Source organism: Myotis davidii, unplaced genomic scaffold (assembly GCF_000327345.1).
Source record: "Myotis davidii unplaced genomic scaffold, ASM32734v1 scaffold44, whole genome shotgun sequence".
Lineage (NCBI taxonomy): Eukaryota > Metazoa > Chordata > Mammalia > Chiroptera > Vespertilionidae > Myotis > Myotis davidii.
Genome location: NW_006299705.1, coordinates 13,110,454 through 13,123,239, shown reverse-complemented (window position 1 = coordinate 13,123,239; position 12,786 = coordinate 13,110,454). Strand labels below are relative to the sequence as shown.

General features: G+C 39.3%; 1 protein-coding gene across 1 annotated transcript in view; it reads right to left on the bottom strand.

The window, feature by feature from the left end:
- The window catches only part of ADGRV1 (adhesion G protein-coupled receptor V1), a 481,118-nt gene that overhangs the window by 251,381 nt on the left and 216,951 nt on the right, over window positions 1-12,786 (bottom strand). The window contains 1 exon segment of the mRNA XM_006775582.2: window positions 12,457-12,557. Coding sequence (XP_006775645.1) covers window positions 12,457-12,557 — 101 coding nt within the window.

The window sequence follows — 12,786 nt, the reverse complement described above, 5'->3', positions numbered from 1 at the left end:
GGGCTCTTAGCTCCGCCCTGGGTTTCAGATCACTGTCAGTGGCAGGGGGCTTCTTCCTGCTTTCCCTTTCGCCTCCCTGCATTGTGCCTACATGTGCAAATTAATCGCCATCTTTGTTGTCAGTTAACTGCAATCTGAATTGGCAGTTAATTTGCATATAGCCCTGATTAGCCAATGAAAAGGGTAGCGTCGTACGCCAATTACCATTTTTCTCTTTTATTAGTGTAGATGAGCAAAACACTGGTGCACAACTTTCCAGGCTTAGGGATTAACTGAACCCAGGGCCCAGGACAAGAAGGAGGTGGCAGGTTTAAAGAACTGTACAGTGACCACTGTGACTGTGCTGGGTGAGTAGGGAGAGATGGTAGGAGACGAGATGAGAGTAGGCAGGGATGGTCCTCAAGGGTCTGCTGGGTGGAGTCAGAAGTTCCTTTTTTATCTGCAATCGGAAGTCCCTGAAGGGTTAGGGTCTTTTAGGGTGGGGGAATGGCTTTAGTTGATTTAGTCTGTAAAAGCTCTGCTCTGATGCTGAAACAATAACAGATTAAAAACTACGGGCAACTAGTTGGGAGGCTACTTGCTATAGAAGACAGATGGCTTAAATGAGCATAATAACAGTAAAGACTGATAGAAGGGGACACAACTGGGATATAGTCTAGAAGCAGAGAGAGGAAATGCATTTAATTCCCAAACATGGTTAACTCTATGCATAATGTAAAAGGAAATCTATCCTGAAAAGTTTTAGAAATATGCAAAAGTGAGAATGTGTACTCAGAGGGTGACTTTCATTTAACTTTGATTTCTGTCTTCCAGAAAGGGCTAAGGCATAAATGGTAGGGTTGGGGCTGAGAGCTGAGGACTGGGTTGCTCTAGAACAGTGATGGAGAACCTTTTGAGCTCGGCGTGTCAGCATTTTGAAAAACCCTAACTTACTCACTCTGTTATCACATTGAGAAATTCTTTGATATTTGCAACCATAGTAAAACAAAGACTTATATTTTTGACATTTATTTTATATATGTAAATGCCATTTAACAAAGAAAAATCAACCAAAAAAATGAGTTCATGTGTCACCTCTGACACGCGTGTCATAGGTTCACCATCACTGCTATATAATTTTACAACTTCCACGCCAAAACCCATACAATCACTCGCACATGCCATTTCCTGCAGACAAAATTTGGCCACAAAATTCATTTGGTTGTTGATATGTGACATGTAAATTTAAATTTGGCAATAACATTCACCCTTATAATCAAAACACAGAGCCTAAAACCAAGTCCCTCCCTGTTCCTGGCAGAACACAGAGTATATGTTTCTGGGAGATAGGATCCAAATAGGGCTCTCTGCCAGAAAGGTGGATCTAGATTGCACTCAACACTCACGCCTCTAAGAAAGGCCTCTTTGCTTTTAGAACTGTTGCTATTTTGGCCCTCATATACCTTTGGCACAGAATATGATATAAAAAGAAGAGCCTGTTTGATCAGGAACTTAAAGCTTATCTAGGCAGACAGGTAACTAAGACCTCTGTTGGTAGAGCAAGCCTCTAAAACTCAAAGGCACAACTTCTTGGGACTCACAGACATCTATGGAAATGTAAAATTCACCCATAAAATATTTCACAAAAGGAAGCACGATGCCAGAGAGCTAAAAAAAGAGATCAAAGGCAGGCCTACTAACATGATTAGTAGAGTAATAATGTTAATTATACCCCAATAAAGCTAAAAAATAAATCAATACATAAAATTGACTTGTGATGGATACACAACTCTGTGAGTATACACTAAAAGCCATTGAACTACATGCTTTAAATGGGCAAAATGTATGTTGTGTGAATTATATCACAACAAAGTTAACACACACACACACACACACACACACACAACTATCTGCAAGAAGCCATGCTGTTATGCTCCATGGAAGTGGAGGGAAAAGTCACCATTGAGGGGTTGGAAGGTGTCCTTCAAAGAGGGGTAAAAGGGAGATGAGGGCTTTGGAGTCAAGAGGCTACTTGATATGGGCAAGTAATGTAACCTTTTGGGGTCTCAGATTTCTCATATGCAGTAGAGGCAATGATAATAATACTGATTATCTCACAGAGTATTGTAAGGATGGTATGGAATTATGCACATCAGTTGCTTATGGTAATCTTCAGCAGTACTTCAGATTTCATTAAATAATGTCTCTGTGTTTTTAAAATATATGCCTATTTCTCAAATGTATAGACATGCAGAAGACAACAGGATACACACACACACACACACACACACACACATGTACATACACACACATTGTTTTTAGAGATGTTTTATTGATTTTTATAGAGAGAGGAAAGGTGAGGGAGGGAGATAGAAACATGGATGTGAGAGCCAAGTATGGACCGGCTGCCTCCTGCACACCTCCTACCAGGGACTGAATCAGCAACCTGGGTGTGTGTCCTGACCAGGGAGGGATCAAACTGGAAACCCTAGTGCATGGGACCACGCCTAACTAACTGAGCCACTCCAGCCAGGGCCACACATAGTATTTTAAAAAATAGGTATAGGCCCTGATGGGGGAGCTCAGTTGGTTCGAGCATAGTCCCAATACACCTAGGTTTCGGGTTTGATCCTTGGTCAGGACACATACAAGAATCAACCAATGAATTCATAAATAAGTGGAACAACAAATTGATGTTTCTCTCACTCCTCTCTCTCTAAAACCAAAAAATAAAAATAAAATAGGTACATATAGAGTGTGGCAAAAGTAGCTTTATGGTTTTATGGGAAACAACACAATAATCTATAGTAATAAAAGCATAATATGCTAATTAGACTGCGCAGCCAAATGACCTTCTGGATGTCATTCCAGACGTCCTTCTGGACAAAGTCGCAGTGGCAGAGGCTAAGGCAGAGGTGGTTAGGGGCCATCAGACCGGCAGGGGAGCAGTTAGGGGGTGATCAGGCCGGCAGGGGAGCAGTTAGGGGGTGATCAGGCTGGCAAGAGAGCAGTTAGGGGGTGATCAGGCTGGCAGGGGAGCAGTTAGGGGGCGATCAGGCCAGCAGGGGAGCAGTTAGGGGCCATCAGGCAGGCAGGCAGAGGGGTTAGGGGCAATCAGGCAGGCAGGCAGAGGCAGTTAGGAGTGATCAGGCAGGCAGGCAGCAGGCAAGCGGTCCCGGATTGTGAGAGGGATGTCCCGGATTGGAGAGAGTGCAGGCCAGGCTGAGGGACCCCCCTCCCTCCCATGCACAAATTTCGTGCACCGGGCCTCTACTAAATAATAATACAGGAATAAATAATGTTTCATGTATTCACAACTGTAAATCTACTTTTATCCTACCCTGTATGTATATATAAATATATATATGTAAATGTATAAACATATACTTTGTATATTTCCAATTATTAAAATCCTAACAATTCAACAAAAGCAATAAAGACACAAACTTAGAAAATATCAAGATTGCGAAAAATTCTTATTTGAAAAATAGAAACAAAGCAAAATTAATACAGTGCCTACAGACAGTGCAGGCCAACATAAAAACTTTCCTGGGACAGTAAAGCGAGAGAGGTATGGTAACAGGCATGAGAGAACCCACTACTTTGAAAGGGTGGGGCTGGAAAAACTGTTACCTCCCTTGCAGTTGATTTAAGAAAACCTCAAGAACCGAAACCCAGGCTTGGTTCTTCCGAAGGCATTAGGAAGCATTTGACTCAGAGCAGAACCCCAGGGGCCTCTGCCATGTCACGTGCTGCAGGAATCATCCTTGCCCTCCTTGGCCCCTCCTTCCCCAGGCCCGTGTTTCGAGCTTTTTGAACATGATCTATTATCCTCTCAACAACACTGCAAGGCAGGCATTCGTATTGTTTTTCCAATGACTTTTCCCATGCAGCTCAGGGATAGTACCCCAGCTGTTCTTCTAATCCCAAATCCAGGATTCTCTCCCCCACAGTCCACATGACGTAAAGTTCTTTAGAGCTATCATTAAACATTCACAAAAACAATTTTTTTCACATTCTGATTTTTCCCTAGTTAGGAACATCAAAAGGAGTCTTTAAAAAGTCAAGGGTAGTTTATGTTTCTGAGGCTGCAATAAAAGATTCCAAACTGGTATTTTCTGGTAAAGTCTGGATTTGCCTCACAAATTTTCCTGGTAACAAAAGCCATGTTGCAAACATGATAATGTCACTGTAGCCTCATTCAGAATATTACTCACTCTTTCTGTTGCTTTGCTACTTCAGCACTTGGGAAAGTTTGAATTTCCCAGTAGCGTGACCATGGTACTATTTTTGTACCTTCAGTGTCCACTTATTTTCAATTTAGTGAGAATAGTCTATGTTGAACTGAATTCTGAAAGCTTGTTTAAAAAAAGGAGCTGGATTTTATTATTAAAAGATTTTAAGAATGACAAATTTTGATAAAGGAAATGTATACTGAAGAAAGCAAAAATAAAATAACATTATTTCTTCTGAAATTCAATCATTTGTTCAATATTCAAGTTTTACTCCATTTTGAATACCATTATTGCCTTAAGTACTCAAAGCAAATACTTATGACTATCAAAATATTAATATTTGGGGTGGTAGAAAGGATTATACACTTGATAATCACTAGTTACATATTTATTTCATGATTGATTGCCAAGTTCACATGAAATTCACTAATAATAAAACCATAAAAATGTATGGTCATCAAAGAAATTTGGATTTAAGAAATGGGGGCCGGGGGGGGCGGGAGGACAAGACTAAGAGTCTAATTTCCTCCTACATATAACATGATTAGTTCAGGCACAATAGCAGGGTGCCACTTGCCTAAGGCATAAAAAATTTAAAAGCAATAAAAAGTATAAATAAAAGTGTGGGCCAAAGAGAAATTTACTAATTCCTAAAACCCTTGCAGCAAACTTCTATAGAAAGTTCTCTTTCAAGAAAAGAAAAATACCAATGGAGGGTGGTGGGCGGGAGGTGAGGAGACCTGCCCCCTTGGCCCGGCCCGGTGGGACTGGAAGTTCCAGGGCCCCACTTCCCATCCGCCTCTTATGATCAGAGGTGCCGGGTTCCCTCTTCCTGTGCCCCCCGTGTCCCATTCCTCCGCTGCCCAAGTTTCCTCAGGTGTGGTCTGCAACAGCCTCTGCCATTTCCTCCCACTTACTCCGGAACCTTTCATGTCTAATTTTCATCCTCTCTCTCCAGTGACCTAGTTCTTGCCAAAAGGGAGGACTCTCTCTCACTGATGCTAAATCCTTCCATTTGCAACCTTTTTTTCTTCCTTGGCCTCGGAAACTTTAACTACGCTTTAATTATTTCCTTCTCCTTCCATCCTTCCATTTGAAATCTTTTTCCTCCCTTGGCCTCAGAAATTTTAACTATGCTTTAATTATTTCCTTCTTATTCCACACGGCACTGTGTTTTAAACACACAGGTTTTGGAGCCAGACAAACTTGGGTTCGAATCCTTCTTCCGGCCACAATATTTCACCTATCAAGGTCAGGGCCAGTACCTGAAGGTCTCATAGTCCCATTTTTTCCATCTGTAAAACAGGAATGATAGCAGTACTCACCCCATGTAGTTGTTATAAGGAGTAAATAGGACAATACACATAAATTACTTCCATGTCATAAAGCAAGCCCCTAATGACATTAGCTATGGGTATTCTATAATCACAGGTTCTCTGCACAACTTGTCTTAACGAACCACGTTTACAGTGGCAGGACCTTCATGGTTATGTAACTAACATCTAAATCACTAGCTTAAATGCGCTATAGAAACTTTAAATCCCTGATACCCAAAACTGCACGTCTCCCTCTCCACCTATGAAACCTTCTGGCCTTTTCTATTGAACTCAAATGAAACCACAGGTTTCATTCCCTTTAAAATCATCTCCCTCTTTTGATGACAGAGTAAATCTCATTAATTCCTGATTTATGAGGCAGCATAGCATTGCGGTTAAAAGGCAAGGACTGAAGCCTGGCTACTTATGTCCAAAACCAGTTCTATCACTACTATGTAACCTGGAACAAGTAACTTAAACTCTTTGTGTCTTGATTTCCTCATCTGTAAAATAAGTGTAATATCAGTACCTACCTCATCTAATGCTCGGTAACTACTATATTCACGTTTATTAAATAAAATTTGCAATGTGGACTTTTTATTGCTTTAAAGAGAGAAGTGAAACTGCAGAAGTTTTATAAAGCAAAACTGGTTTATTAGTTCTTATTCCTTCCTTGGATATCTCATGGCCACAACCTTTGTCCAAGCTAACAACCAGGTGATGATAAAAGCTGCCCTCCCCACCTCTCTAAACTGATCTCCCTAATTCCGGCCTCTCCTCTAATTCATTTTTCATTTAATCCCTAATTGCCAGATTAAGCCTTAAAAACACTCTTTTCATACTGTGCCTTTTGGGGCTAACTGCCTCGGTGACTCCCCTAGGTTCTCAGACAATAAGCGGTAACCGCCTGCCCTGGAGTGGGCTTACCCATCTCTCCGTGCACATGCGCAGACGTCACCTAAATAGACCTCCCCAGGTTCACTCTGCTGTCCATGTCTTCATTCTGGTACTTTTTCCTGCCCAGAATGTGCCACATTCTAAGTTTTCAAATCTTACACATCCTTCAACAACCAGCTCAGATTCCCTAGCTCCGCGGAGCCTCTGCAAGTGGAGGCCCCCACCCGCAGCGTATGGAGTGCCACACGGTGTCCAGAGAACTAGAGATCGTCCTCTGGTTACAGAACACCTGGTTCGTATCCTCAGGTTGCTGTTTTGGACTGTCATTTACATACTTCGCGGTGCTTATCTTGCCTGGTATTTCCCATTGCACAACCTCAGATTCGATGAAGTGAAAGTGGTTGAGTTCTTGGATGGATGATGGTCCTCACCTGGGATAAGTAGGACTTGCTCAATTTCTTGTTTGTTTTAATTTCATTACTGTATGATTAAATGGGCATTCATAGTCATGAACGTGATAATATGCAGGCCACACTGATGAGCATATCTACATTAGAGTAAGACAGTTTAATAACTGCAACTTAAATGCATATTCATATCTGTGTGCAGAGTGCTCCTTAGCCATGTTCAACAAATTAATCTTTACAAGAAAAAAAGAGACAATTAAATACATCTGGTCTTTCTGTACAAAAATAAAAATAAAGGCCTCATGTACTTAATGCCATTAAAGTGGAGCATTCACAGCTCTTTGTAAGAAAGAGGGTGGGAGGCTCATTATACTTTCTTTCCTCTGGTTTATTTTATGTCCAAAAACAACACTGGGAAGTTCTAAAAAGTGTGAAATGCTGTAAGACCAAAATAAAAGCCTTGTCAGTCCTCTGAGTGGGACATTAGCTCACTTGTCTAAGAACCTTTCCTTTTCTTAGTAACCTGAGGGTGGGGGGAACCTCCCTTCAAAAGGAAAGATAAATGTTTGTAAATCATTTCAAAGGCAATGATACTTTATGAAAGCAAAATGACTTAGGGTGGTGAATATAACATAATATACAGATGATATACTACAGAATTGCACTCTTGAAAAATGATGTAATTTAATTAACTAATGTCACCCAAATAAATTCAATAAAAATAAAAGAAATTAATGTAATTTCTTAAATAATTTTATAGTAAGGGAAACAGTGTGACAGTGTGGGTTTAGTAGTAATAACAACAGTGCCAGAGCAGCAGCAGAAGCAGCAGCACAAGGACCAGAGATGCGCTTGGTGATGATAGAGTTAACCTACTCTCTTAACAAGCGGGATCTGGAAACCCACCGCACACTTGATTCAGTATCTGCATCTTAACAAGAGGCCTACCTTGAAGTTTAGGACATACTTTTCTAACACATTTACAACTGCACTAACATGCATATCATCACAAATGTTCTAGTGAATAAAGACTATTTGGACTGTGCAAGTTCTCAATCCTCAGAGCAAGATCCAATTTTGATCCTTGTATTTATATCATATTTTTCTCTCTTTCTTTAAGTAGCAAAGGCAGAAATAGCCGTGGCCAATATGGCGCAGTTGGTTGGGGCGTGCTGCAGGAATCATCCTGTTGCTGATTCAATTTCTGTTCAGGACACATGCCCGGGTTGGAGGCATGCCAGAGGCAGCCAATCGATGCTTCTCTCTCACATCGATGTTTCTCTCTCTCTCTCTCCCCCTCCTTCCCTCGCTCCCTCCCTCCCTTCCTCTCTCTGTAAAAATAAAATTTAAAAATCTTTAAAACTCTTTTTAAAAAAGAGCAAAACTAATAAAGGTTTTAATCACTTTTTAACTCAGGTTAAAAAGTGATTAACCAAAACTTCCAACTAATGACAAGTCATCAAATTAATGAACATTTTATAATTTCCATCTTGCTCTGCTTCAATCCATAAAAAATATGCTTATTGGACACATGTTTTCTAACCTGCCACACAATGACTTTCTTGGGTTGGCAGTCTCAACAAGACAGTGCAAGCTGCATGGAAAGAAACCAGAAGAGTCAGTATTGGGAGGTCACATGTGGCTTCTGGCTTCAGTCACGTATTGTCAATAATTCTCAGTCTCAAAAATGCTAGATATTCACAGCTAGAATGACATAATCTGCAGATTAAAGCAGAACCCATTGGCGGAGAAGCTAAGCAGGATCCTACCTGGGAAACAAAATGACATTGCAAAATGACATCCCAAAATACTGCAGAATGAGGAAACTGCACAAGATACCAACTTGTGCTAAATCCCAGAAAATCGCTCTCTGAATTTCAAGGCAATTCCCTGTCCCTTCTTGAGGTGACGGCCTATGTAGCTAAAACTCCTGCACATCCAGTGGCTACCAGAAATTTCTATTTAAGTATTTCCAATTTCAGATATCCAGTGTCACCTGAAGTCAGATGATGTATAGGCTGGCTGGTACACAAGATCATTTTTACATACACAAATTTGCTCTTCAGTCTCAGGAACTGTGCCTAAGCCATGCAAACAAACAAAAGACAGAGGGAAAGAAAAACCCCACAAATATTCCACCCTGGTTAAGTTTATTAATCAGAGTAAATACAGTTTTATCTTATCATCATGTTTTCGATGAAGAAACTTCTGTTCTTTTTTTAGATTTGGAGAATTGCTTTTCCTGACAGAACCCCCCAGAACTGAAAACCCTGAACTGCAAACTTGTCCTTTGTCCTAGTTGTTTACCCGTCTTATCAGGCACACATGGGTTGGCAATGTGATTCTAAGATAAAAATTCCAAAGTTATAATTAGATGTTTTTCCGAGAAACATCTCCCAATGCCATGAAAATTTGGTTGCTGTTTTTCACTTCATACTTGGAGTGAATGGTTTTTTTTCTTGCCACTTAACCATTTTCTCTTAGATAAGTGAGAAATATTAACTTGGCACTGAAAAAAAAAGACATACTTTTAAAGTAAACAATTCTGAAAATACAGAACTTATCTCAAAATTCCATGACAGTCAATAAACCCGTTTTTCTATAACACACCTCTTGAGGCTTATAATAGCACAAATGTAATGAAAATAATTTCATGCCCCTAAATGTAACTATAAATGATAAATGATAAAAGGTATATTCCAAACCAGTGATGTGAAAGCTTTCTTGTAGTGCTTATAGATTCATTAGTTCAATTCTGAACAAAGAGGATAAAAATAGAAAGGTAGGAAATCACAAATGTGCAGTTACTCTGTTGCAGAAGAATACTCTCTAGCGAAAGAAATACTGGGAAAACATCTCATATTCTACTGAACTCCATCTTTGCTAGGGAGACCAGTTGTGCAAAAAGAAAATCTTCTACTGCCACCTGCTGGTTAATGAGTCTCAAAGCAGCTAGAATAACAAACACGTTAAAGGAGAACTTTTGATTTTTAAAGCAGGAAAAATCTTTGCACTCTTATCTATATTTATCCATTTATGAATATCTATAGTAAATTTCATATTAAATTATGGACATATATTAAATATCCTTTCTAGAAGTAGAGAATTACAGCCAGAGCAGCAGTCTCCTGACTTCTCAGCACCTCACTACTGACTCACTGAGGCCCACTCACTGCACTGAAAGAAAGTCAGAGACCACCCATTCCCATGCCTCCCTTTACCACAAAAGCCATTCAACTTAGTCCTAGGTCAGCAATAAAGATGTGAAACCAAATGGCCTTGGCAGACCTGTCTGCAGAGAATTCACAACTCAAATATTAGGTCAGCTTGAGAAGTTTCACGCTCTTGGCCCCCCCAAAAAAATCACAGGCCAAATCTATATTTTGGGAGACTTCTCTAGAGAGGTCAGCATAACCCTGATGGAGAATCCCAAACGAGGGATCAGCGGCTGGAACTGGATGGAATAGCCGTGTTGGTAAGGAAGATTCTGTAATTGGAGATATAAACATGATATTAAAATTCTGAAAGGGTGGGCTCAAGTTCCTGCTTCATTTCTTTTTCTGAAGAGTTTAAAAGTTTTACAAAGCCTTTGCTAAAAGGTTTTAAGGGCAACAATTATTCTCTTTCATTTAGAAGGTATTTTTAAAATCAAAGTAGTTAAGTATACTGTTTTGAGAAAACAGTACTTTTCTATCAACAATACACCAATTCTCCCTGCCAAAAATAAACAATGAAGATTCTTTTTCATGTATTTCATAAGTCATAAGTTATAGGAATTTTCATGCCACACCGTTTCATCTATTTTAAAAATATATTTAAAAACTTGGATTTGACTAATCATTTTCTCCAAAATTTATACAAAGTACAATGTGAATTAGAAAGCAATGTCCCAACATATAAATCCTGAGTTTTTCTTTCATTTCCCTAGACATGAGCAAATTTGTCTGCTAGGACACTGAAAAAGCGTCTGTAATTCTATGGTTCTATAATTAAGACTTGTACAAATTCAGCTGCCAAAAAATCACCAGAGTGGGTGGTGAATACAGCCAAGTAAACGCTAATTATGGAAGGCGGGTTTTCTAAGATGTTACAAGAAGCAAAGGCAAGATCAGACAACTAAGATAGTCACTACGGCAATATAAATAGTCTTGTCAAATTCAATGTAAGCCCCACTTTGGTAACAGCTGTTACCTCCCATAGTTCATAGGTACTTAAAAAAAAACCAACCACAATCTGGGATCCTCTGCTTGGAATCCAGCACTTAATTTGTCCCAAAAAATAGAGTTTTAAAAATTACACATGTCATTTTCACTCCTAGGACAAAAGAAAGAAGGAACAGAAGTCCAATGTCCCAGATAATTTTCCAGTTTATATTTTAGCTCCTCCACTAATGTTATTTTTCAAAGTTCTGTTGGAGTTCAATAAAATGCCATTAACATTCTAAAACAGAGTGTGCAGATCATAAGTGTACAGCACAATAAATTTATCTAAATCAAACACATGCATATAACCAGCACCCAATCAAGCACAGACATTTTCTGTACTTCAGACGTGCCCCCATCCACCCAGAAAAGAGAACATTTTCTTTTATATATTTAAAAATACGACACAGTTCTCTCAATAACATAATAGAGTATATTCCGACTGTCTGGATATGTAATTACAGCCTTAAAGTATAAGTGATTATACCTTTTTGCTTTTACAAACATCTATGCCCATCTCTCCCCTTAACAACAAGCTGAACCAGTCCTATTAAATTATGGACAGATATTATGTATCATTTCTAGAAATAGAGAATTACAGCCAGAGGGGCACAGTTCCCCAATACCTTCCTTGACTTTCACAAAAAAATGACAAGTCCTCATCTATATTCACAGAGTAATTTGCAAATAGTCTATGTTTATACATACCACACGGAATTCTACTAATTCATGTGTACATCTACTTTCTAGACAGAGTATCTCATGGACAGAAAAGGCATTCCATCTTTTCATCTGCCTTCTGTGCTTTAAGCTGTATGCTTTAACCTGCATGCTAATGAATGACTCGATGTTTTTCACACTATTTCTTCTGCCGCAGACACCTGAACGACTTTTCAAACAGCAATGTTCTACCAAATTGTATTATATAATATTAAATGCAACAAAATATACTATCCAGATATTTTAATTTAGAAGGTATTTTTAAAATCAAAGTAGTTAAGTATACTTTTTTGAGAAACAGTATACTTCACTACTTTGTAAATATCATCTTAATGCCCTCCATATAAATAATTTGCAAAAGTACATTTTATGCAAACAGACTAAATAACATGCCCTAATTTTAATACGTATACACATTAGTAAGATAAGTAGCATATATAAGTCGACAATACAATGCTTTGTGATATGCAGCAGCTATTTTCTTGTAAGCGATGATATCATACCTTTCTGTCAACCCTTTTCAGGCCTGATGCTATCATTGCCTTTTACCCCTCTCCTTCTCCCACCCTTCTCCACCACAAAATTAAATGAGCGTATTTCGACTCATTTGAGATTATCCTTTACTTGCACACTCATTTCTAGGACTAAAGAAGAAAAAACATGAACATCTCATGAAAGTCAACACTTCCAGAGCTCCTACCTGTGTACCTAAGCTGGCTGCCATCATGTGAGTCAGAAGCTTAGCCGCAAACATGGAATACCTGGCACAGAAGATATGGGAAAGCACAGCCAGGCAGAGACCTGTGGGAACAAAAACGTCCATGTGTGGTTTTATAATCCATGAACAAACAGTAGCGCAGCAAAAAGCTGTGGGACAGCTAAACACATAAGGCCTGGAGCCTGCCTCTGCTGCATAGCACAGTCTCTCTGGGAACGATTATGTAGCAATTTTCATTTACTCCATTTTGATTGGCATATAAAGTCTTCACACTTATCAATTAAGCCTAAGGGTAATTTTAATTTAAATATC